Source organism: Centruroides vittatus, unplaced genomic scaffold (genome assembly GCF_030686945.1).
Source record: "Centruroides vittatus isolate TY-2023 unplaced genomic scaffold, ASM3068694v2 scaffold_1047, whole genome shotgun sequence".
In the NCBI taxonomy this organism is placed as follows: Eukaryota; Metazoa; Arthropoda; class Arachnida; order Scorpiones; family Buthidae; genus Centruroides; species Centruroides vittatus.
This window is the reverse complement of record NW_027122669.1, coordinates 56,098-83,316: the sequence shown is the minus strand read 5'-3', so window position 1 is coordinate 83,316 and position 27,219 is coordinate 56,098. Positions and strand designations below refer to the sequence as shown.

General features: G+C 34.2%; 1 protein-coding gene across 2 annotated transcripts in view; it reads right to left on the bottom strand.

Moving 5' to 3' along the window:
- LOC136986471 (Na(+)/H(+) exchanger protein 7-like) overlaps nt 1–27,219 on the bottom strand; it is a 48,052-nt gene that overhangs the window by 6,878 nt on the left and 13,955 nt on the right. Inside the window, exons 1-12 of one of the 2 annotated variants that reach the window (XM_067283999.1) lie at nt 21,042–21,155; nt 14,132–14,221; nt 7,196–7,384; nt 7,059–7,104; nt 2,598–2,639; nt 2,453–2,518; nt 1,653–1,734; nt 1,553–1,580; nt 697–806; nt 556–631; nt 412–482; nt 238–349 (exon numbers count right to left, since the gene is read on the bottom strand). In XM_067283999.1, coding sequence (XP_067140100.1) covers nt 238–349; nt 412–482; nt 556–631; nt 697–806; nt 1,553–1,580; nt 1,653–1,734; nt 2,453–2,518; nt 2,598–2,639; nt 7,059–7,104; nt 7,196–7,384; nt 14,132–14,213 — 904 coding nt within the window. In that variant the 5' untranslated portion in view covers nt 14,214–14,221; nt 21,042–21,155. Of the gene's footprint in view, nt 1–237; nt 350–411; nt 483–555; nt 632–696; nt 807–1,552; nt 1,581–1,652; nt 1,735–2,452; nt 2,519–2,597; nt 2,640–7,058; nt 7,105–7,195; nt 7,385–14,131; nt 14,222–21,041; nt 21,156–27,219 lie in introns of those variants that run through there. The other variant, XM_067283998.1, reaches the window with a different exon arrangement.

Here is a 27,219-nt window from a genome sequence, read left to right as displayed (position 1 = left end):
TATGGTAAAAAATCGCTACATCTTAAAATATAAAATATGAAATTGGTCTCAAAACAAATTATTTAAGTGCCCTTAGTGCCATTTTGGCATTGCAAAAAACAAAATTCTTCTAGGTGAAATTTCTATGACACGATCCCTTTCATACATTAAACTTGAAGACACGTGGCTTATCATAATACAACAACAAATCCACAGAAATGTAAAATATTAGAATAATTACGTTTTACATGTAATTACCTCTTACACTTGTGGTGTATTTAGTTACAATTGCAGTAAGCAATCCCATGATAATTCCTATAGACAATGCACCGAAACTGACGCATATGAAAGTCGCTACACCTAATCCTATCTGGAAAAAAGGATTTTAAGAATATTATACATTATAATAAAGATATAAAGAAAACAAGGTACCTGTTCTGCAGTAATTTGATCGCTAGTCGCTAGAGCAACCATCATTGTATATAATACAACTGTAACAGCATCTGTAGAAGTACATTAACAAAGGCTTACACAATGAAAAATTTTATTTTCAAATTAATTAATTAATTTTTTTACCGTTTAGTAACGATTCACCAAATACCAGAAAGTATAAGGATTTATTTACTCCGACTTCTTGAAATATAGCTAACACCTGGAAAATTCTGTCGTGAACTTGGTTCGTGATTCCTTTTTCCTTAAAGAAACATTGTTACTTACAGCAACGGGATCCACTGCTGATATGAGAGCACTGAATATAAGGCACTCGATAGCTCCTAAATTCAATACGTGAAATGCACCCACTTTCCATAATCCAAATAAAGTAGGTCCTGTGGGAAAATAAGAGTATTTAACTAACACCTAAATAGGGACCAGTTTTCCATAGCAAATCCTTCCCGGAGGCACGTCTCTTGGCAGATCGCCTTCGTGTTGGGTTGCCTTATTCCATAAAATCCTGTCCTCCGTATTTACGACTGGTATAAAGTTTCCTATTATTATGTAAAATGACACATTTTTTGATCGTCTTTGTGTATTAAAACTAATTTCCATGAACTTAATCGCAATTGACAATATGGATATGAGAGACAAGATGGTTCGCTTTACGACGACTCGCTTCCATAAACCAATTAAGACTGGTTATAACATACTGTGCAGGTAGATATTTACAGTAAAAAATGATGGCACATTTAGTAAGGATTCTCCATTTAATATTCATGGAGAATCGTACTGTACACCAAAGTTCATTGACACTTTAACAGGGCGAAGGTACTTAAAAGGCACTATATAGAAATTTGGGTTAATGTAACCCTTGGTGCCAAGATGGCGGCTCGTCTCTGATTCCAGCAAGGAAACAATGGGACGCGCGTTCTAACCTAACCTAGCCTATTCTAATAATTTGGTTGCTAATAATTATGGTAATTTATTAGAATAGGTTAGGTTAGGTGTGTCCCACTGTTTCCTTGCTGGAATCAGAGACGAGCCATCATCTTGGCACCAAGGGTTACATTAACCCAAATTTGTATACTTAAAGGTTTATTGAAAATAAGAACGAAAATATATTTGTTATAAAACTTACCGATTAGAAAACAATTTAGCAGAGTACCCTAGAAAATTCACGAAGTTGAAATTAGAATATTAATTATAAAAATATGCAAATGAAGTAAGCATTATCTTACCAGAACCGCATAAAGTAGAACTGTTCCTAAGTTGCTAAAAAAGGCACGGTCATGAAGAGAGTAAGCGGAATCTAAAACTATTCTAAAACGAAATAATATCATTAAATTTATTTTCATAAAATTTCATCACTTCACTAATTAAGATTTCATAAAAATAATTATATAATTAAGCAGTGAAACAACGTTATATTTGATTGTAATGTTTATCAAATCTCCCAAGCGGTTGTCTGCAATCCCCATACAAATTCACACGTAATGTTATGAGATGGCCAGCTGGCCAAAGCGGTTGAGGCACTCTGGGGCATCCGGAATTGAATCCGGGCGAGCAACTCTAGGAATTTTTCAAGAGGTAGTCCGTCCCAAATATATTGGGCTGAGTTCCTCAATTGTAGGCAGAACCAACGATAGGTTTGAAAATAAGACTTTCTTGGCACTCACGGGCCAAAGCAATATGTTTATTAAAATATTTTCATATTGTTGCTATCATCAAATGCAAACAATTAATATCACTGTTCTTACACAATGTTTACTATATCCCGAAGCTAAGTAAATAAGGTTCACTCAAAGTATTTACGAAATTAAAATATAATATTTTCTTTGAATCAACATTTAATCCCGCAGATTTATTTTACGCTCCAAATACTTGAATTCCAACATGGAAGCCTTTGCAGCGTAGAACAAAAATGGTTCGGTTTTGTTTTAAAATTGGCTCTGTGAAACCAAGCGTAGCTTGTACAGTATTTAAATGCGGGCCCATCAGTTTATGTGTTAATGAGGATAATGGATGAATTTATACTTACGGAGGAAGTAAATAAAGGAAGAAAGTGTCCGAATTGAAAGTTGGAACTACTTCGGATCCTGTAAAACTATTAAATATTTTTAAGTAAATAAATATTTAAATAATTCCTTCCTAAAATCTAATTAATTATATAAAATCATACTTACTAAACGATCGATCCTACTGCCGTTCCCAGCATAATAAGTAAGCTGAAAACAATAAAGAAAGCTTAATAAACTGACAAACAAATTTATAAATTTAAAATTTATAATATATAAAACTAAATTTTTATTACAGATTTTAATTTATTATGATATAAACTTCAAAGAAAATGTTGTTTCATATAAACAGAAAGTGTGTCGAGTTAGTGAGATGCAAAACCGCGATCAGTGTTCAATGGTGTTATACACTCGGCCACTGGCGGGCCAAATCACTTTAGGCCACTTTCAGACGGGCTACCAGACCTCTCACTTACTCGCTTACACTTTCATCTTTCCATTGAAATCCTTGTATTTTGAAGGTATGCCAGTGGCGTACGAACATAACTGGCGCCCGGGGCATAACTGGCGCCCGACGCTTAATTGGCGCCCCTCTCCCCCCTCCAGAAACACATATAGTTTGTCTTGGAGACCATTTGGGCGCCTCTCTGCGAGTGGCGCCAGGTGCTTGATACACCCCTTTGCACCCCCCTTGCTACGCTACTGAGGTATGCTTTCACACGGGTGTTATTAGAGCGGGGTTGCGGCGAATGCGTTGAGTGGCCTGGAGCTTTTCACATGGAACTAAAGAGATGAACTTAGTAGCTCGTCTGAGACGAAGTTACATTCATTTGAAAGCTTTTAATTTCGTTTAAGTTTATTATTTTTTAGTGTAACAGCTATGTTCTTAAAATTCAATTAAAAAAACAAGTTTGATCGTTACCATAAGGACGTTGGTTTGGTTGGTTTATGTGTTTATGGCGACACGACACTGCGGAAGGGATGCCTCCGAGTAAGCTTTCTATGGTAAACTGGCCCCTATTTAGGTGTTACTAGCGTAAAAAAACCTGGAAAACTCACTTGGCCAGCCCTTTGGCGATGCGCGATCCCACGACCAACTATGGTTTTGTCCACTCGGCACTGGTGGAAACCATAAAGTCCTTGTTCCTATAGAAAGTGCTCCCGGGAGGCACATAAAAACAATTATATTTATTGTGTTATTAGCAAAAGTTTTTTTAAAATCTGCTTTCTTTATAAATGTCATATAACAATGCTTTCCAATATTCCATTTACATTATTCTATTGTGAACGTAGTAGCATTTTTATTTGCCCTTCATGTCTTCATTGCTAGTTCTTAAATAGTGTAAACGAAAAATAATTTTATTTATGCGAAAATCTTCAAAAATTGCATGCAAACTGAAATAACAACTGTATTAAAATATGTAATTGCCTTATAAACTCACTAGTTATAAGGACAATAAAGGTATTGAACTAAATACTTTGATCGTTAATAATTTAACAAATAAACGTGTTTGACAGATTCAATAAAAATGAATAATAAATTTGCCTTCATTTATCTGGAACAAATCTATTATGTAAATTGCCTGTATCCTGTCTTACCTACGAGCGAAACAGAATTAAGCAATTTGCATATTAGTCAGGAGACAGTTTTAGCATTTTATTTTAATCTGAACTCTCGAAATGATAAATAAATGTCCAAAACTTTTATATAAAAACTTCCATTTTAGATGATTTTACGCGTCTAACTTCATATAATGGTCACTCCTAAACAGCGGCCATTTTCTTTTCAAGAACAAAAGTAGATAAAACGTGTAGGTGTATCCGAAAACACAGAAACCAAAAGAGAAAAATTAAATGTTTATATTTCCGAATTCAATTTGAATTCAAATTAATTTTCTTTGGAACAATGCCAATCAAAGAAATATTCAATAATACTTTTCAGTATTGTTATTGTTGTTTAGAATAAATCGTATAAATAGTTCTAAATATCTGTAACAGATGGCACCACTTATAAGTGTCAGGACACGCATACTGGAGCCGCCATTTTGGGACTTTTTGAGTCGCATGTTTAAAACAAACTTGTACGAGCAGTCAGTTTTATACGACATTTATTTAACTAAAATTGCATAAATTAGTTTAATTAATGTCGTATAAAACTGACTGCTCGTACAAATTTGTTTTAAACATGCGAACCAAAATGTCCCAAAATGGCGGCTCCAGTACGCGTGTCCTGACCTTCTTATATTGAAAAAACAATAAACGCAATTGAAAAAATACAAAAATGAGTGTGCGTAAATTTTATATAAAGATGATAAAGTATTTTTTTCGTTTTTTAATAAAATATTTCCATCCTGTGAGCACTAAGGGCATTTTTCAGGCCCACAATGGGGTGAGGGTTGGATCCGATTCATCTAGAACAGACCATCTCCCAAGAAAGTATTAATTAAAGGGTCTAAGGTCGACCATTTAATACTTTCATTAACTACGAATATTGTAAGATGGACATTGATTTACTCAATGTTCAATGATGAAGCTCAGCGCCCAAAAGTCGCCTTTCGGTGCTCAGAAGTCATCAACGAAATTGAGCCACTCTTTTGTCGATTTATTTCGCACAATTTCTATGACTTAGCTCTTAAATTTTTAATTTCCCGGTGTTATATATAACAGAGGGAAAGTATGAAAGTTACGCAACTTTCCCGGTAACAACTAGATTTTTTATTATAATACTCTAATTTTTAGTATTTTTTAAAAATTTTACGCATGTGTGAAGATTGTGTTGATCAATCTTAGTTGTGTTATTCTTATTTCAAACAATATCTGAAGTGGTTTTTTGGTTCCGTCTTTCGGAATTTCCTCCGAGGTAACTCGAAGAATGCAATTTGCAGCTCGAGATAAAACGATAATGACCCGACTAATGAGATTTATTCTCCTGACAAGCTTTTGCATTTGGAAAAATATACGATTCCATTCTCATTTATGAGATAGTAAAAAGTCATTTATAAGGTCATAAATCATAGACGAGAAAAAATTATACAAGAGCACTCGTTTGTAGACTTTTGAGACAATTTCCACGAATTTTCAACCTTTCAAAAGCCACCGTACAAGTTCAATTAGTGTTCAAACGTTCAATGTTCACGGGCGTGCCTAAATATCATAATTCGACGTTGAAAGATCACAGGCCATTGTTCAATATTAAAAATGAAATTATTTAAACGGAAAGATTCTAAAGAATCTCTTCCTTCAACTGTGACTCAACGGTTTTAAGTTAATCTTTACGAGTCTATTGTCAATTGACAAATAACGTCCTTCGAAACACGAAAGGCAAATAAATACGGAATGTTAATTGCAACGTACAGACACATAATAATTTAAAATGAACAAAGCAATTGATTGTCGGCTCATTCAGCTAAATCACGATTTTTAATGATTTCTTCAAAATATACTTGACATAATTGATGTGTTTTCTTGTACAGTACAAGCGCAGAATTGCATCGGATGCCCCCCTTTTGGCCTCATTTTTTTAATCTAATAATTTTTATTGGAGTCAAATTATTATCCATATACATTCTCACACTTGTCAGTCAGTCCGTCCGTCTGTCATTCGTTAATTTCGAGAACGGAGTTAGGTAGACGAAACTTTAGACCAGATATAGAAAGTTTTGGGGCCGAAGGCTCCGATTAACTATATACAAACTTTCGGTTTAACCCGGAAGTCACGTAACTTTTTACTTAAAAATATGAATAAAAATTACAGCCGGGAAGTGTGACGATGTTAGAATAAGTAATTGCTGGTTTTCCGAGGCTCACCATGTACCGAAATGCCGCATTTTTAACGTTCGAGGCCCACCATGTGCCTAAATATCATAATTCAACGTTGAAAGATCATCACTAATACACCTGTTTGGTTCTATCCTTGTCCAATCTATTTGTCTGGAACAATATGTCCATTGCCAATTCATTTGTCTAGAAACTGTTTTCTTAAATAAATTACTAAACATTAAGCTTAATTAAATGCAACTTTGTTACTATTTTCACTACTTACAACTTAACTGTATAAATTAATACAGTAAATTCGGAGCCGAGTTGTGGCCTTTACAACACAAGAGGTCTTTCCTCATAAACCAAATAATAATGGCAGAACGAGGTCCCTCCTGACGTGAGGCCCTAAGCTATAACTTATTTAGCTTATAAGTAAATCTGGCTCCGATCAGATACAGCTTAATTATTTCCTGTATGTGGTCAATTAGCGAGCCGTCGTAAAGCGAGTCGTGCTATTTCCCTTAAGTTTAATGTCGTGTAAATGTAATATCAGACAGAATTATCACGACCCGCTTTACGACGGAGTGTTTTTTTAAAGAATTCTTGAGAGCAGGTTGGAATTCTTCAAATCTTACGCATCGATTCAAAGAATTCAATCGTAAAGAATCACTTGACACGAAGAATCCTGATTTTTGATAGGAAGGACACCCGAAGGATCACGACGAATTCTTCAGATACAAGAGCAGAATCCTTCAATAAACATTTGAGGAATTTAGACGTAAGCAAGTATGAGGATTGTATACAAGTTCTGTAAGCTTATTTGATCCTAAAGATCCTACAAAACAGGAATGAAAATTGGAGATTACTTACCACGATTCTGGAATTATAGAAGAAAGGAAATCCGCATGATGAAAACCTAACGAAAAACTAAATTTTAAGAAATTCCCACACAAAAATAAATGTAATTTTTCTTGTAAAATTTCATTTGAAATCACTTTCTACTTTACCTATTTTACACATTCCAGCAATGATAACAAAAGTGGTGTAGATAAAAGGATCTTCGACGTAATCCCATCTCCATGTAGCCACGTGAATACCTCCAGAGTGATCGCGTTTACTGTTTCCATCGTTTTCCACTTGGATCTTGCCCTCGGACGAATTGACATCACTTGATTTCACTTGTGCTCTTAAATTATCTACACAAACAAGAAACTTATCACTTGTCTTATTTAAATTTTAAATAGTTTTTAAACTGTGAATCAATTTAGGAAAGCAATTCTAATACAGGTTTTAAATTATTTATTTTCTCTAAAAAAACGTTGAATTATTATGTAAGAACGTTTAATAACCGAAGTAAATCTGTTATGAATTCTTTCGATAATGTTTTATAGTGAAAAAGACGGATGAAAATTTATTATTTGGTCAAAAAAACATTTAATTGCATGCACACAATACAGAAAAACAGAAATTCATTGCTAGTTCCGAAAAAAACGTTCAGTTACTGTAAAAAGTGCTTCACAATACAAAGGAAAACGTTCAGTTACTGTAAAAAGTGCTTCACAATACAAAGGAAAACGTTCAGTTACTGTAAAAAGTGCTTCACAATACAAAGGAAAACGTTCAGTTACTGTAAAAAGTGCTTCACAATACAAAGGAAAACGTTCAGTTACTGTAAAAAGTGCTTCACAATACAAAGGAAAACGTTCAGTTACTGTAAAAAGTGCTTCACAATACAAAGGAAAACGTTCAGTTACTGTAAAAAGTGCTTCACAATACAAAGGAAAACGTTCAGTTACTGTAAAAAGTGCTTCACAATACAAAGGAAAACGTTCAGTTACTGTAAAAAGTGCTTCACAATACAAAGGAAAACGTTCAGTTACTGTAAAAAGTGCTTCACAATACAAAGGAAAACGTTCAGTTACTGTAAAAAGTGCTTCACAATACAAAGGAAAACGTTCAGTTACTGTAAAAAGTGCTTCACAATACAAAGGAAAACGTTATAAATTTACTGTTAATTCCTGCAAATTATTTGATCATTCGTAAAAAAATGTACAGTATAAATTTTTCGACATTTTCAGAACATGAAAACGACAAAGAGAAGATAACTTTTATAACTTTTAATCTTTAGATTAATGTAAAGCTCCATTAAAATATTTAATTAAACAACGTCTATAAAAATTGATTTTTCTTGTAACTGGATTTATTTACAACATTTAACACTTAATTATTCCAAAATTGGACGATAAATAATCAATTTGGTTCCAGTTGATAATGTAATTAACAATAGCCGCATGCCTGTGGAGAAGTTAATATTCTGCTCCTCAATTATTCCATTTTAATAAAAATTTTAAATAAATTAGTTCCATAATAAGATTTTTAATCAAAATAACCTGTCGAAAACGGACCCTGAATAATACGGAAACCTGTCTAAACGGGCGAAATTCTTAGAAACACGGCGACTTTCTGTGTTAAAAAAATCCCTGTTTAAAGAGGGAACCTGCCAAACCGGGCACCGTATAAGTCCGGTTTACGCAGGTTTTCGCTTTAAACAGGTTTTTTAAAACTGAAAATCGCTACGTTTCTAAAAATGTTTCCCGTTTCGGCAGGTTTCCGTTTTATTAATGTTCCGTTTTAGACAGGTTTTACTGTAATTTAACTACAGTTTTCTTAATGTCAATATAGAAAATAGGTACCACGTAAACTGGGCCTAAAAAATGCAATTTTTTAGGCCCAGTTTACGAAATTATAAAAATAAATGTTGTAGAATTATATTTTACAATAATTTAATTCGTTTTTAATCATATAAAGCACAAAATTTCAATCATTTTCTCTTGTTTTGACCCGAATTTTGCGCTTTTGTGGACTGGCATTTACGTTTTCGCGCTTAAAAAACTTCGATTTTTTCCATATTTTACACAAAATAATTAAAATAAACGTTGGAAAATCGAATTTTATATTAATTTAAATCATTTTTTAATGAAATAACGTTAAAATTCTCGATAATTTCCTTATATTTTCACATTAATCTCACTCTCTTCTCTCTTACAGTCCTAAATGAAGCGATGCTCCCGTTTAAAATTAAATAAATAAATTTTATACTGTCAGATAATAAAAATTTTAATAAATTGTTAGAGATTATTTAAATATTTAATTATATAACTGAGTAATTTATTCATAATTTCGATAAGTAAACAAAGCATCCCTCTTCGAGCATCAAACGAATTTAGAAAGGATTATTAATTAACAAAATTACAAATTTTAATTATAATTTCTTAAAAATTAATTATAAAAATTGATTTTTAATAAGTTTAAACGTTAATAATCTAAAAAAGAATTAAACGGGAGCATAAAAATGCCTAGTTTGTAAAGACGCAAGGACTTCCCAACCTTCTCACGTGTTTAATGACTCGAGCATTACAGAAGTCGTTCGCGATCTACAGATTGGTAATCGAAATTCAGATTTCTTCGTATTCTTTTAAAAATAATTAAATAAAAATACAAATTTTTAAAAAATTTAGTAAATTTATGTTTTAAAATTTAAAATCTTATAAAATATAATATTTCACGAGATATTCACGCTATTATTCCTTCCGTGTTGTGTGTTGTTACCATAGTTACTCTCAAATACACCAATGTAAATGATTAAAAAACAATTTTTTTTAAATATTGTTTATTTTATTGAATTTAATAAAATATATTTTAAATTTTTTATTAATATTTTCACTTTATAATTGCATTTCTTACCAGTGATTTTATATATAACACAAGGTTTCTCAACTTTCTCACATACAGCAAGATACAGAGCTATTTTAGTAGATCGCAACCTACAGGTTGAAAAATAATCCCGAATTCTCGCTCATTAACTGAACCACTTTCTAAGAACGTAATTAAATTTGGGTACCGTAGAATGCCAGTGTGGCACAGGGTAGTACCGGGGGATTCCCTCCAAAAAAAATAATTCCCCGAAGAGAAATGTTTGAAGTCAACATCGTATATAGGGCCCCCTAATTCAAATATCCCTGGACCCCCATGAAGATACAAACGTGCCAAATTAGATGTATAAATCGATAAAAAAGATAGCGTATTATTCTCTAAAGTTCATGAAGAAATGACATCCTGAACACGGTTAGACGTTGATGTTCAAGTAACAGATAACGATGTCATTAATCGACACTAACCTATTGTGTCCTATGAGTTATAGCTAATGACAATGCTACCACGATATGCTTCTGTGTCTCAGGAAAACTGCAGTTCTATGACATTATCCCTAAGAACACTTGTTCAATGCTCTTAAAGGTAAAAACAATACTACTACACTACGCTTCTGTCTTACAGACACTACAGCTGTATGTCTATTTTAATAAATTATTAAAGAAATACTTTCCTTTCTTGTAATGTTTTAAATAATTAATCAAGTTATAAACTCGTCTCGTAAATTAATTAATTGTAATTAAAGAATAAAAGTAATTACGATTAAGTTTAAAAATTATTTTCGTCGATTATTTTACTCACGTTACCCCTAATGCTTTGTTTGCCTGATAATTTCGCGTGACACTTTATAATTTACTTAAATAGATAAATGATAAAATATCAAGATAATACATAAAATAATTTTAAGAATAGAATTACTTTAAAATCACTTAAATTATTAATACAAAAAAAAAAGAGAACGTTTTAATAATATTTTTAATAAAAATGTTTTTTTTCGTGTATCCACTCGAATTTCTGTAATAAATAACTTCGAAATTAATTTAAAATTATGAATTACGACACGGAAAATAATAATCCGTCCTCTCGGTTTAGAATTTCATATTTTGCAGCAGTTTTTATTACTGTGAAATCTTGATTTCCTTCTCTCGCTTCTTGTCTCTCTTTCCGATAGGAAAGCTAAGAAAAGAGGAAGAAAGTTAAAAAATTATATCTCTCCCTCTTCTTTACTCTTTCTTGTGTTCTTTTCCTTGTCTTTCTCTTTTCTCGTGTCTTTTTTTTCTTTTTACTTTTCCCACTTTCTCTACCTTTCCTTTCTCCTGCCTTCTCTTTCCTCTTTCCTTTCTCTTTTTTCATCTCTCTCTTATCCTCTCTCTCTTTCTCTCTCCAGCTTTCCTCTCTACCGTCTCTCTATTACTGTCTTCTCTCTCTCTCTCTTTCTTTCTCCCTCTATTGTCCTCTCTCTCTCTCTCTCTCTATCTCTTCTTTCTCTCCCTCTATTGTCCTCTCTTCTCTCTCTCTCTCTCTCTCTCTTTCTTTCTCCCTCTATTGTCTCTCTCTCTCTTCTTTCTTTCTCCTCTATTTCTCTCTCTCTCTCTCTCTCTTTCTTTCTCCCTCTATTGTCTCTCTCTCTCTCTTCTCTCTCTTTCTTTCGCTTTCTCTTTCTCCCTCTCTATTGTCCTCTCTTTCTTTTACTGTCTCTCGCTCTCGCTCTTTTTCCTTCCTTTCCCACCGCCCTTCCTTTCCCTCTATTCCTTCCTTTCCCTTTCTTGCATCTCTCTTTTACTTTCTTCTTTCTCCTCGTCTTTCTTTCTCTGTATTGTCCTCTCTATTACACCCTTTCTCTCTCTCACTCCTTTGTTTTTCTCTCTCGCCACCAAATGTTGCCGGAAAGGTTAAGCAACTCGTTTCTGAATATTTTCCTTTTTCTTCTCTTTCTTTTCTTCTTCTCTTCCTCTCATGGATGCAAAAACGTCACGATTTGTTTAACTCTTACAACGTTACAACAATTTTACTTAACACTTAAAAATTTCTTAGAAAAGAGTTTTGTAAACTTTTAATACAATTTCCTTATAATAATAAAAAGAAAATTATAATTTTGCATATAAAGTCAAAATGAAATTTGATGCTTTTAGTTTTATCCTCATTTTAATCTAGGAAATGAGTGAAGAAGTACTTTTTATCTGAATCGAATTACGAACTTACTCATCTAGAAAGTAGAAAAGTAGTGTTGGCTTCCATTTCCTTACTCTATTCATCTAAGTATCCGGCTAAAATCAATTCCTTTTTTTTTTTATCTACACAGACGTTAAACAATCGGTTGTGAAGGATCGGTATACATGTATTCGAGTTTACAGCAATTTATTTATTCTTCTCCTCTCACCCTTTCTCTGTTTTCTCTCTTTTTTCTGTGTTTCTTCTCCCTCCTTTCTCTCTCTTCTCTCTCTCCATTACTCTACCTGTCTATCTATTTCGCTTTTCTTCTACTTTCTTCTTTCCTTCCTTAATCTTTCTCTGCTTTTTTCCCTTTATTTTTTCTTATCTCCATCCTCCATTTCTCCTTTACCTTTCTTTTTCCTCCTTTCTTCTTCTCTATCATTCTCTCTCTTATCTTTATCTCTGTTTTGACTCTCGCTTCCCATTACTCTTTTCTATCCTTTCTCTTTTCTTCTCTCGTCTAATCATCTTTAACTCGAATAGACGGGAAGAAAATCAATTCCAAACCTCTCTACGTTCACTCCAAAATAAATTCTGGCATAATTTATTACTCTATTACTAATAAAATTAATAAAATTACACGAAATTACGATTTGAAACCTCACTTGTTTGAAGTTTCAAACTGACATTTCGATCAAAGTACGATTACAAAGTGCAATTACTAGGACTAAATGTTGGATGATTTACATAATACGCAGCGTATAATTAAAGAGAAGTATTTATTATCCCCGGCAAACAGCATTTCATAGAGATCAGCAGAGCTAATAAAGCGATAAGAGTCTATAAAAGGAGATAAAACCGTGTACAGTTTTACAGTTCGCACCTCAAAATCTACCGACGCAAACAGATAAAACCAGATAAACCAGAGCTATTTTTCAAGATAAGAGAGAATTAAAATTACTAAAATATGAAGTAAAAATGTTAAGAAAAATTCTCGGAGATATATTTAAAGCGCAAGCAGAACGTAGAAAACAAGAAATGTTTGCTTTCTTGCTTCCTGGCAATGACACTCGCCAAATTTACAAACCAGAAAGTTTCTACTTCTAATTTGTTTCCTACTCTATTAACGCCGACGCCTAGAAGAATATAAATTTAGGAATATTTTTGGCATTTCTCTCTTCCTTAATTCTCTCGCTTCCCGAAATATAGAACAGAATAAAAAGCTTTTTTTTCCTGCTTTTCCATTTATCTTTATTTTCCTCCTCCCCTCTCATTCTCTTCCTCTCCTTCACTCTCTTCTCCTTCTCTCACTTCTTTCCTTTTCTCCTCTCTCATCCTCTTGTCTTACTTCCTCTCTCCCTCTTACGTCCTCTGCTCCTTTCTCTCTCTTACTCCCTCTGCTCCTTTCTCCCTCTTACTCCCTCTGCTCCTTTCTCCCTCTTACTCCCTCTGCTCCTTTCTCCCTCTTACTCCCTCTGCTCTTCTCTCCCTCTTACGCCCTCTGCTCCTCTTCTCCCTCTGCTCCTCTCTTACTCTTACTTCCTCTGCTCCTCTCTCCCTCTGCTCTTTTCTCCCTCTTACGCCCTCTGCTCCTCTTTTCCCTCTGCTCCTCTCTTACTCTTACTCCCTCTGCTCCTCTCTCCCTCTGCTCTTTTCTCCCTCTTACGCCCTCTGCTCCTCTTTTCCCTCTGCTCCTCTCTCCCTCTTACTTCCTCTGCTCCTCTCTCCCTCTTACTTCCCTCTACTACTCTCTCCCACTCCTCTCTCTCCCTCCTCTAAAACCGTATGAAAAATAATTCTAAAAATATCGGCCCATCAGTATTGGATAAAAGCCTCTAAACACTGATAGTTTCGGGTTCGCACCTCACCAAAGTTTAGACTGGACACGCGGAGAAGTGTTCATCATTTAAATTAGGAGCCAGTTTCCCATAGAAAGTGCTACTGTCCCTTTTTTGTTGTGTTGCCTTAACCCAAAAAGATACGCCAGAAAATCTAAGATTTAGAAACATAGAAACAATACCGAGTGGTTTCCGAACCCACAACTTAAGTTAAAAGAATAAGGTAAAAATAAAACTCACCTTTGAGATGGAAGGATGTAAGATTAGCCGACACTTGTGCAGCTGTTAGCAAGGTAACGATCAACACCTTGAAGTGCAACATCTCGCTACCTGTTGAGAGAAATTTCTCAATAATTAACTAATTCGCTTCATCGCCTTCCATTTTTAAAGAATAAAAATAAAAGAAAGAAGCGCGAAATCGCTGAAGCCAGAGAATTCCATCATTTCTCGGAATGTCCTGGCTTGAACTGCGGTTAAATTTTTGCGAGTCGTGCTAATTTTTCTCTCGTTTTTCCCACCAGAAATAAATTAGAAAGCGACGAAGTTAGTGTAAACAAGCGATCATTTTAATTTCCCTTTCGACTTTCCTGGCTGAAAATTCTATCCCTTTTTTTTAATAGTTTAATTAAAATTTTGTCCCCTCCTTCGAAATTAATTTATGGTCGCGACTCGATTGCGATAAAATCGCGTATCTCGATCGCTGGAATCGCGTGTCAGTTTTATTGCCTCGCTACGCACGTGACGAAATTCGTTTCCGTTTTAGATAAATCTTGATTGATGCAATTTGTTTGTGTCAAAAAACCGCACGCGAGATTTTACAGTCTTTTAAAATATGCAAAAAAAAATAAATAATGGCGATGATTTAATGTAATTGCAATTTCTTTTTAAATAATTTTACTCTTTTGTGGTGTGTTGTTTGTAAGTAACTGTTTTACCTTTTTTTTTGTGCGCTTGTTTGTGTTTTTAGCAACATTTTTAGTAAATTTCATATCAAATTCTCTTATCTAATGCTCTAGGGGACCAAATGCCTCAATGACATGATTCGTGTGATCAAATGCTTCCACAACGAGCTACACGTGATCAGATGATTCGATAACATATAGAGTATAATCAGATGCCTCCATAATATTGATAATAGGTTCTACGTAAGCAAATGTTTTCATAACATGCTTGATGTAATTAGATATTTCCATAACTTGTCCAATATGATCAAAACCCTCCTCAACATGCTCCATGTGATCAGATGCCCCCTTAACATTAATTTATGGTCGCGACTCGATTGCGATAAAATCGCGTATCTCGATCGCTGGAATCGCGTGTCAGTTTTATTGCCTCGCTACGCACGTGACGAAATTCGTTTCCGTTTTAGATAAATCTTGATTGATGCAATTTGTTTGTGTCAAAAAACCGCACGCGAGATTTTACAGTCTTTTAAAATATGCAAAAAAAAATAAATAATGGCGATGATTTAATGTAATTGCAATTTCTTTTTAAATAATTTTACTCTTTTGTGGTGTGTTGTTTGTAAGTAACTGTTTTACCTTTTTTTTTGTGCGCTTGTTTGTGTTTTTAGCAACATTTTTAGTAAATTTCATATCAAATTCTCTTATCTAATGCTCTAGGGGACCAAATGCCTCCATAACATTTCCCACGTGATCAGACGCTTCCATAATATATTCCATAAGATGAAACATGCTTCAAATGTCTATTCCATCACAATTAACTCGCCCATTATGTCAAACACCTTTATAACGTGCCTTATCAACACGTTAAGGCAGCATTTCAACGTCACCTACACCGTCGAAAAAATGAAAATAATAATTCGAAGCATGTTTTCTTTATTTAATTTTTCTAAATTTAATATTAAAAAATAAACTAAATTTCTAAACTAATCCGAAAATAAAACATAAATTAATTTATAAACTAATCCGGAAATAAATTTGCATTTCATTGATCTACTGTACACCCATACACAACGCATTGTGTCAATATATAAACGTTTGTACACATAAAACGTTGGTTATTTATAAAAATATTTCGTAAATTGTAATAAATTCTGTATAAAATATTGTTAATAATCTTAAATTTTCTACAGGAACGGCAATTTCCTTTTCCACGTTCCGCTCTTATTGATGCTTGATTGATGTGAGAAACGACATTTGTTAAAGAGTTTTCAAGGACGAAAGTGATCGATACTTTCACTTTTTTTGTAAAAAAATTAATTTGATTCGCCACTTTTCAACACGTTAATTAAGATTTATTGATAAAATTTGCAATTACAGGCTCGGTTAAACTGATATTATATGCTTAACATAATGATGTGTAACACATGAGAACCTTCGTTGGTCTCTTTATATCTTCTAGTTTTATTCTCTTTTTGTGCATTTTTAATTAGGTAAATTGATTTTACAGACTTCGTAATTAAAATTATATTATACGGATCCGATGGAGACCCTTATAAAGGGGCCACCTGTGTTCGAGTAAATAAAAAGATTAAACACTGGTTTGGTATGAAGAATAAATCTAAGAGTATTGGCTAACCAGTGGCCGAGTGGATAAAAACTAGTTCGCACCTCACCGACGACCTGGCCACGTAGAATCTACCGAATTTTGTTTATGTTTTACACCTAAATATGGACCAGTTTTCCCATAGAAAGTTCTCTCGCGAGGCACTCTTCCTTGGCAACTAAACACAGGGTGGGTCCCGCTGTTGCCTCATCCCATCGATCCAATCTTTAAAAGATCCGAGCTCAAGGGTGTTACTCCCTTTTTTCGACTCTGCCAGTGCATAGCATGCCACGTGTTGGAGTAAACAATGAGTCATCCTAATCATCAATCCTTTTATTTCCCCTAAAACATTCCCCAGAAGAAAAATATCAGCACTATACACGGGGCCTCCTAATTCAAATTCCCTCGTGGCCCCACGAAGCTGGGTGAGCCAGGTGTTTATGGATTACACTACGTTATAATATTTTAATGTGCATTATTGGAATGTTTAGTAATAGAACAGTTAAGTCAAGTAATTAATGAGCACAGGACGATGTTGATCTTATTAACTTTAGCCTACACACATAACAGCGTAACCTTCTAACGAACCGATCTTCGGCATTAGTAACGAAGCTACTGTGTGCCACGTGACCATCGTTACGAATTATTAATCGCAACATCCCGGTCGGTCACGTGCCCCGGTTGCCTAGCACCATTTGCCAAGGCAGCTTAATTACTCGACTGACCTCGGCCATCCTTGGGTGTCGAATAATGGAACGAACCGATTTAAATTAGTAACTCTTAGCAATCGTCTCTAGTCGGCTCGCGCTGAAATTACATCCGGACTATGACGTGACCGTCGGTTCATCGGTTACCAGCGGAAAACATGATTCGAATTCCGAATTTTACCTCTAATTAATTAATTTCTTTTTCATCATTCTCTTAATGGAGGATGTAGAGTAATTCGATTTAGAAATTTCCCCTGTTTCTATTGTTCGCTCCACACAACTACTGTATTTAGCTAACGTTTAGGAGCTTCTTTTCGCGTTTTTATCACTCGAAAGGGGTGGGAATGTCGCATCTCGCAGGTTAGGAAAAGGTAAATTGTCATTACAACAACAAATCTCATAAATCTTTCGTGAATTATTCATGATTTTCCAACAGAGAAATTACGATCGCCCTCATAAACCACCCAGATAATGCTTGAAAATGCTATCGTTTAGGTATGACTAGTTTCCCAACAAATGGGATAAGCTTTCCCACGATACCCCCCTAAAAAACCATTCAAGATGGCGACGATTTGTGAGGAAATCATGTCGTTATTACTGGAAAATAACAGTTTCTACCAACACCATTAGTAGTTTATGGGGATAGTTCTCTCACCGTCCCAACACGGATAGTTCGAGCAAAGCTAAGGTGAATCGTTCAGGATTATGAGGGGGGTGTAACGTCACTTGCTTGAAAAATCTTACGGATCATTCAAATAAATCCATAATTTTTAAATACAACATTGCAATTCTCCTCAAGAAACGTTAGTGTTTGGCGAGAAGATCGCGAGTTACCCAACTTTTACGGGTTATTTATTCTAACAACTAAAGTGTATACGTTCTACTTTAACATTTCAACCATAAAAATAGATAAATTTTACATACAGTTACATAAAACATTACTGATAAGTAATTCAAACAGTCTGGCTGGCGACTATGCAAATATATTGTTACCATCCACTTATAGTCCTGCAGCGTGACTCCTTACCCCGTGTCTCGAATGATAATTACATATATAAACTCTTAACTTCCTAAAACAACTTCTGAAGCGTAACAACTTCATTAAAATTCCACAATTGTTAAAAATACTTTAGCATTTATTGACTGGACACAGAGTAACAAGTCGGAAGAGGATCGATTCGGTTGTGTCCAGTCCACAAGAAAACAATACGTGACTCAATTTTGATTAAATTATAACTTGAAATTTAATCTGTCTCCGAAGAAATTGAAAGTAAACAATATGTTTCTGGTTTATTCTTTAACTTTCGATTGCTTTCCACTTTACATAATAACCCTTCTGGTATCGGATTTGGTTATCACGTGATGCGAACGAGAGCAAAACAAAACCCTCCCTCACGAACTTCATTTAGGTTTGAGATTGCTTAATAACTTTAATCTAAATTTAGTGGGTATGTCACGTGGTGTTGGTGAATTATACTTCAAGAAAATACAAGTGAATTCGTGTGTGAAATTCAATAAGCTTCGCTTCTCAATAATAAAAATTTGGGAGTGGCTTGTAGAAATCCCCAATAAGGATATCTTTGTAAAGACCCTAAATCCTGTAAGCATTGTTTAAATTTTCCAACACGGGTACCACGTACCACATGCCTTCACACACAAAGTGCTACATACCACGTGCCTTTACACACATGTACCACGTAAATAAGTATCAAGTGTCTTCACACACAGGGTGCCACGTACCACGTGCCTTCACACACAAAGTGCTACGTACCACATACCTTCACACACAAGGTGCTACATACCACGTGCCTTTACACACGTGTACCACGTAAATAAGTATCAAGTGTCTTCACACACAGGGTGCCACGTACCACGTGCCTTCACACACAAAGTGCTACGTACCACATACCTTCACACACAAGGTGCTACATACCACGTGCCTTTACACACGTGTACCACGTAAATAAGTATCAAGTGTCTTCACACACAGGGTGCCACGTACCACGTGCCTTCACACACAAAGTGCTACGTACCACATACCTTCACACACAAGGTGCTACATACCACGTGCCTTTACACACGTGTACCACGTAAATAAGTACCAAGTGTCTTCACACACAGGGTGCCACGTACCACATGCCTCTACACACAGGTGCCAATTTCAACAAGTGTTACGAAAAAATATAAGGAATTCATTAAATAAAATTAATTTACGAAATTCTTTGGTATTTTTGTAGAAATTCCGTCTGACGAGTTAATCTGTGATGGACAGAAGTAATGAAAATGTTATTTATCTGTTTAGAAAATGCCTGGCGGCTTTTACGTCACCCATCTCTTAGTTTCCTCTTATACATAAGAATATCTGTCTAAATTGTTTTTCATCGTAGCTCTTATGCAATAAAGCAAACCACCTGTTATTGTGTAATCGATGTGGGGACCTTCTATACTTTCGAAGCAACATTTGTGACGAACTCTTCACGTATGCTGCATGCAAGTTACATGATAAAGTTTTAAGCATTATTCGCTAGTGAGAAACAAACCTAGCTTCCAATTTAATATAGAAATTTCCAATTCAAGTTCGTGGTACAGATGGATCTTCTCTTCTGAGAGGTCCCATAATACAAACAACAGATCTATTAACGTGTTTTGTTTATACTTTAAACAGAGTTTGCATGTCGTGTTATTAACCTCGCTTGGATTGTTATCGTTGTCATGTCTCCAAAACAAACTTGTAAACGACTTTCTGGTGTTAAACAACACAAAACGAAATGGCAAAACGAGAGAAACAAAATCCCCTTCACTCACAAGTGACAAAACGGCAGTCTTTCAAGAGACATCACCCCGTATCGCAGCTGTTACGCCATTAAATTATTAAGGTATTTTAAAGGGAACCATTTACGCTCAATTCCGATTTAATTTTCACTTTTTCGGAACAAAATTCGAATTGAAAATCAACCGGACTCGATGATTTTTCAATATCTTCCATAGATTTATAGAATAATTTAGGATGAATTATGGTAATTATGTCCTTGCACAATTAAAGCTCATTAATGGGAAAGGAAGAGAGGAATTTGCATGTTTAGTAATGACTCAAATTAAGGTCAATATATACTTATATATTATACACTAAAGGCTTGTAACAGTGTGTATTAATTTTAATCCGAATCGCATTAATGTACTTAATATAATTAGCATTATACGGTATGCAAATCGTGTAATGTGGATGATGAATGAGGATTGTTCAAATTCAAAAGCATACACGACTTTTATCTTTAGTGTAACGGAATGAGATCTTATCTTACTTCTACTCCCTTCTGTAACTCTAATACTATTGATTTTTATCAGTTTCTATGTGTAATATCTTAATTTTAATTTGGTCTCATCGCAGTTCAGCATTGCTCCTTCGTTTGCCAAATTTTTGGGCATATTAAACGTCATTATCGATAGTTTATAGGTCCTGTGAGAGCCTTCAAAAAGTTTTGTTTGATGTATGCAACACATAGCCGATATTCCAAGAGGGATGCTCCTTGGCATATCGCCCATGCTTTCACAGGAAAACTTTTTATGGCAAATGACCTCATCTTTAGGTGTTAGACACGCGATTAAAACCCGGAAAACTCTACTTGGACCCGTTTTATCCATTCAATCATTGGTGGGGGACCTCAAAAAGTCTTACAATTGTCAGTATTCCTGGCTCACATCCCCGGATCCACTCCCCAACTAAGGTATAGATGAAACTAGATATTAATTTAATATAATAATGCCTCATACTAGAGCTCTTGTATATGAGAAAAACTCAAAATAAAATGTCTATAATACGCGAAATAGATCAAAGAAGTTATAATTAATTATCCAAATATAGTAGAGCAAACGCATTTTACAGAGCTATTTGTGAAAAAACCCACGACTCTAGCTACAACTAGCATTATACTTACGTTGTGTCCACTTAAGATAATTAGGTTAGAGAAGGAATTAAGTAATGAAGGACGAAGCAACGCTAACACAAACAACATTCATTGAATTGAAGCTGCGCTAAACAGTTTCATCGCATTCGCCGAATGAAGGTCAGACCTTTATAAACTATATTTATAACTCTTTTAGAATAACTGGCGAGCTTCGTGACAATATTCTCTTGCGACAGAATTTGGCACCCACCAATCTAATGGCTAAAATTTCTTGTGGGAGCGAATGTCATTGGTCGTTTCGAATTCCTCGCCGGGTGTATTAAAGTTCGGTTACCTGCAAAAAAGTCATTTAGTCCGCAAATTGTTTATAAAATATAAATTATTTGCTAATTTATTTATTTATAACGATACTCTAACGGAGATATTCCCGTATTGATTTGTTTCGCATTTCTTTCTGTGCCCTGACGTTTTGTATTTTTCTACTAAGATGTTTCTCGTATTGTGCTTTTTATCGAAACGTACTGAACTTCAGATTTTTATTTCTTTATTTTAAAGTTATGCCTTTTATTTTTTGTATTTTTTCCTTACGATGTGTATCTCGAATCCAATACATGCCTCGAAGTTTTCTGAATTTATCGTTAATCTGTGCTTCGGACCTCTGTGAATTTCTAACATGTGCCTCCAGTCTGTGAATGTCTCTCCAATATGTGCTTCGGATTTTCATCCTTTTCTTCCCAACACGTGCCTCAGATCTTTGTCAACTTCTCTTCAACACGTGCCTCAGATCTTTGTCAACTTCTCTTCAACACGTGCCTCAGATCTTTGTCAATTTCTCTTCAACACGTGCCTCAGATCTTTGTCAATTTCTCTTCAACACGTGCCTCGAATCTCTGTGATTCTCCCTCCAATATGTGGTTCAGAATTTTCAGCATTGCTTCCGATATGTACTGTACCTCACCTTTTCTGTTTTCTCGTCTAAGACAAGCGGTATGCCCCACAATTTCTGTAAACTTCTTATATGCACCATATTGTTTAGTGCTATTATTATTCAAAGAGAATGTCTAGAAAAATTTTTCTAATACTCATGTAAATAGTTCATGCCCTAAATCATTAAATTAAGAGCTCCAAAAACACTATTGAAACCAATACACGATCCATTTACACTTAAAACTAATGTCGATATAAGAATTAAAAGTAACAAACGTAATTTAAACCCATGACATTTATTAATGTAAATAATGCCAAGTGGATGCTTTAATTGTAATTAATTGCTAACTGACAGTTAACTACGATTTTCAAATTGATCAACTTGAAAATTCAAACTATTTCTATTAAAAATATCGAAAGAAAAAACTTCGGTAGAAGAAGAAAGAGTCGATTTTTTTTAATTTTATCTTCATTGATTGTAAGTTCTTTGTAATAAAATATTAAATTATAAAGGAGTTCTCGTGACTCTTACAAATATTTCACACGGCTCCATTATTACACGTTTCGACAAATTCCAGGTGGAACTTTATACTTCTACAAATGGCCTCCAAAAGGTGATATTGGGTACGCGTGTACTATAATTGCTTTTTTATTAAATTATTTATTACGATATATTAAAATTGTAAAAGTTCAAGCTGCTACGATTTAATTGACATCATGGATCCTGTGAGCAACTTTAAGACACTGAATCCTGCGAGTTCTCGCCTGGCCAATGGGTTAGTCAAGTGGAATTTTCCGGATTTTCTTCACTCGTCTAACACTTAAATAGAAGGCAGTTTCCCATAAGAATGGGAGTAACTGAATGATGCAACCGGTTAATGTTATCTATGGTTCCAAAATGGCGGCTCGTCTCTCATTCCAGCAAATAGAAGAAAGGAAACAGTGGGGATGCACGTTCTAACCTAACCTAACCTATTCTAAGAAATTACCATAATTATTGCCAATAAAATTATTACAATAGGTTAGGTTAGGTTTGAACGTGCGTCCCCACTGTTTCCTTTCTTCTATTTGCTGGAATGAAAGACGAGGCGCCATTTTGGAACCATAGGTAACATTAACCATGCAACCCAGCATAAGAAGGATACCTTTCTTGAGTACTTTTAGGTTGCCTATTCCATCAATCCACTATCCAAAGGAATACTGATGCAGTATTATTTTTTTCATTGTGACACTGAGCACGTTTTATTGTTTCCATAATTTGGTATTTCAAAAAACTTTCCTTTGTAAACAACGATTTAAAAACAATTACATTCGACCTACTCTACAAGTCCGTAACGACTCTGTCATCTTTATAGAAATTGTCAAGCGGGGGGGGGACGATTCTTCAAATGAAAACGCCAATAGAACTTAAGAAAACGAATGATAAATTATTGTTGTACTGTTGAATACAAATAAAATAGTGTGGAAGATAAGAAAAGTCGTGTATATAACTGGTAGAATAATAACTGTTGAGAAGGTAAAGTATGTAGTTGGGTAGGATATAAATTGTTACTTATTGATAAACAAAAGAGGTATTATTATTATTATTATTATTATTATAGAAATTTGGGAGTGGATCCAACTTTATTTGGAGCAAAAGAAAAAACAAAATGTCTTTCTACAAGATCATAACTCACTTCGTCCTGAAAGATTCAAATGTTTTTAAACAGATCGTTAGCGCTTGCCCTGATTTTTAAAGAAATGACAAGAAGTAATTGCTCTTCTGTTTACAAAAATATTACTACTTTATTTTAGTCGTAAATAAAAATATGAAAAACAAAACTGTAAAAAAAACTTTATATTTATCCGAAAAAATCAGTTACAAGTTGCGTAACTTTCCAGGCAAGAAACTTAAAATTGTTTGTGGCTCCATCTGTTATGAGAAGTTTTATTAAAACACCTTTTATATTATAAAATGGCAAAAAGCTTAATTTTGAGGACAGAGACGAGTTTTATAAAAAAAAAAAAAAAAAGTAAATGCTAATAACGAGTAAAATCTTAAGTCCGACCCTACTCCAGACACGTGACCGTCTCTATCTCCCCAACCCCTCGACCTTTCACCACCAAAATTTAACGGTATTAACTCCCTTAATTCACAAATAACCGTGCTAAATTCCAGAAATTTTCGACAAAAAACACAGGAGTTATTAAGCTTCAAACTCTTGTCTCCCCCCCCCACACATACCCATACATACAGGAAAATCCCGCGAATTTTTTTTTCATTTCTCCACGTTTCAAGGTCCTTCGAGTCCAAAAATTTTTAATTTTTGGGGTGTCAGTATACGACCGGTCGCCTTTCTGTGAAAGAAACTTTCCAAACAATTTTAATTTAATGCCAGAGATTAACTGAAGATTTACTGTGTCAAAGAAGACTTAAGCAGTTGTAAGATTCGGTGTGAGTTTATATTAAAATCGAATTTATTTCTATAAATAAAAGAATCAACAAAACGAAATAAAATAAGTATACTTTGTTTATTCTGTGAAATTTTTGTAAGAAATCCTTTTAAGGGATTTCCTTAGTGCTGTTGTGCCGGCGTGTTTTTTTCCAACGGTAAATGATACAAACAACAAGTAAGATTGTGTAAACAAATTTTAAAATCTCAATGATAAAAACAACTATTTTCATAAGGAATTTCTTGTTATATTTCTTGTAAAGAGATGCGGAACTGTATTAACTCTCTTAATTTTTATTTTTCCGGCTGTTTTACATAACAGAGAAGTATGGCGATGGTCAAAGAATAACCTCTAAGGTTTTTACGTTTTTAGACTCGGTGAACCTTGAAACGTAGAGAAATGCAAACAAAATTGGGGGGTTTTCCTCTGTATGTATGGAGAAAACCCCCAAATTATGAATCTACCATTATGTTTTAGTGTGTGTCTGTGTGGGGAGGCACGAATTTGTTCACCAAATTTGAAGCTTAATAACTCCTGTGCATTTTGTCGCAAATTTCTGAAATTTAGCAGGGAGGTTTGTGTATTAAGAGGGTTGATGCTGTTAAATTTTGGTGGATAAAGGTCGAGGAAGTGGAGAGTTGTGTTAGTTTATAATAATTAACACATGATTTTAACTCAAATTACCACGAACACTGAATACACGCGTGACAAATAAACGTAAAGAGTGCAAAATAGAAATTAAAGACAAAAAAAAAAAAACAGTTAATAAAGTAATTTTTAATAAAGCTGAACTTTTATAAATAATGGAGAAAGTATAAATAACTGACAAAAATAACCCGTAGCATCCTCAGAATTTCGCAATATCATTTACAAAAGGGCAACGTCTCTTAGTAAATATTTATATTGTACCGCTAGTTGCTTTATTTAAATCTTCCTCCCTTCAGTTTACAGGTGTTTCATTCAACATAACTAATTTTCAAATGCGTTTTCCTCATTCAATTTCGCTTCGTTTAATGGATTGCTTCACTCGCTCTATCGTTTCTTTTAATTAAATTACAAATTATCTGGGTAATTTGTTCAACGTGTCTTATTGTAAGACATTTTTTAATCAAAATTGAATGCTATTAAGGATTTTAAATTACAAATTTCTACCCTATAACCTGTCAATCTACGTAAATCCTATGAATACACACACAGCTCAAGTCGGATTCCTGTAAACAAACCTCTTGAACTTGTATCGGGATCTTCGGGTGGCACAGTGGCACAGTGGTAAAAACCCATTGAAATTGTGGGTTTGCGCTTCGCCAACTTGTTAATTACGTGAAATTTTCCCAATTTTCTTGACGTATCTACATCTAAATAGGGACAGTCCTCGTGGGAGAGGCACCTCCTTGGCAGATCGCCCACTCCTTGTTGCATTGCATTATCTAATCCAATAAGGATCATCAAAAGTAATCGAAATCCTAACAGATAACTTTATAATAATAATTAACAGGATTAGCGTAATTGAATGCTAGATAACGGTGTTAATAAAATTGGCACGATCATTTCGTACTCGAGGATCGTGTAAACCTACAATGGGTTACAAAATTGAAAGATTTGGTTACGTAATACTTATCGGAATCTTCGAAATTAAACTGTAGATCCTTACAAATCCTTATAAAATGATATTCGAAGGAATAAAATCATCAATTAGAATGGATAGGAATTAGTTATTTTCTCGTATTACTTCTACAGGATAATGCACCACTGTATACACTAAATCCTTGGTGTATATATGTTTCTTTTTTGTGTTTTGAAGGACCGTTTACTTTAATTGCTTCGTATAAAACTTGGTATGACTTTACAAGTCACGTTTTAATCAACATTTTAATTAAGTTACACTTCAAAAAATCAAATTAAAAGTTTTAATACCTTTCTAAATTAATTTTTAAGCAATTTCGCTTGAAAGTGAATTTTCTTCGCGCCAAAAAAATAATTAAAAATAATCAAAAACACTTGATACGAATCATAAAAAAATGTTTATTTACTATTTTACGAATGTTTTCTTTTAGATTTCTATCCATTGAATTTTGTAGAAAGGTCGAAAAATACGCTAATTTCGTCGTTATTTTTAAACTATTAAGCTTTAGAATATGTTTTGTGTGCGGAAAAAATAATAAAGTTTCAAAAAAGTGCAGAAAAACTTTATAAAATTAAAAAATAACAGCTTCTGAACGATTAAAACTTTAAAAAAAAATAAATTCAGCAGCGAGTTGCCTAACTTTCCCAGCAGAAAAGTTCGAATATCGTGTAGCGCCATCTGTTACTAGATTTTGTTTTAAACCTAATAATTATTATAAAACGAAAAAACAACTTAATTTTCAATATAGAAATGTGTTTTATAAGAAATTGTTCGTGCTAGTAACGAGTAAAACGTCCATTAAGTTCGATCACACTCGCGACACGACACGCGATCTCCTCTATCTCCCCACTCCCTCGACCTTTCACCACCAAAATTTCACGGAATCAATGACCCTAATACACAAACCTCTCTGCAAAATTTCAAAAATTTTCGACAAGAGGCACGAGAGTTATTGAACCTTAAAGTGGGTGAACAATATCGTGCACCACACACACATACACAACACAGACCCACTGACATTCATATATATATGAAAAACACCCCTAAATCTTTTGCATTTCTCGATATTTCAAAGTTTACTGAATCCAAAAGTGTAAAAATCTCGGCGGCCATTTTTTTACCAGTCACGGTACTCTCCCTCTGTTATATAATACATAACAGCCGAAAAAGTAACAACGAAAATATCTGTATAAACAGTTATATCACTAATATTTTAAAATAAAT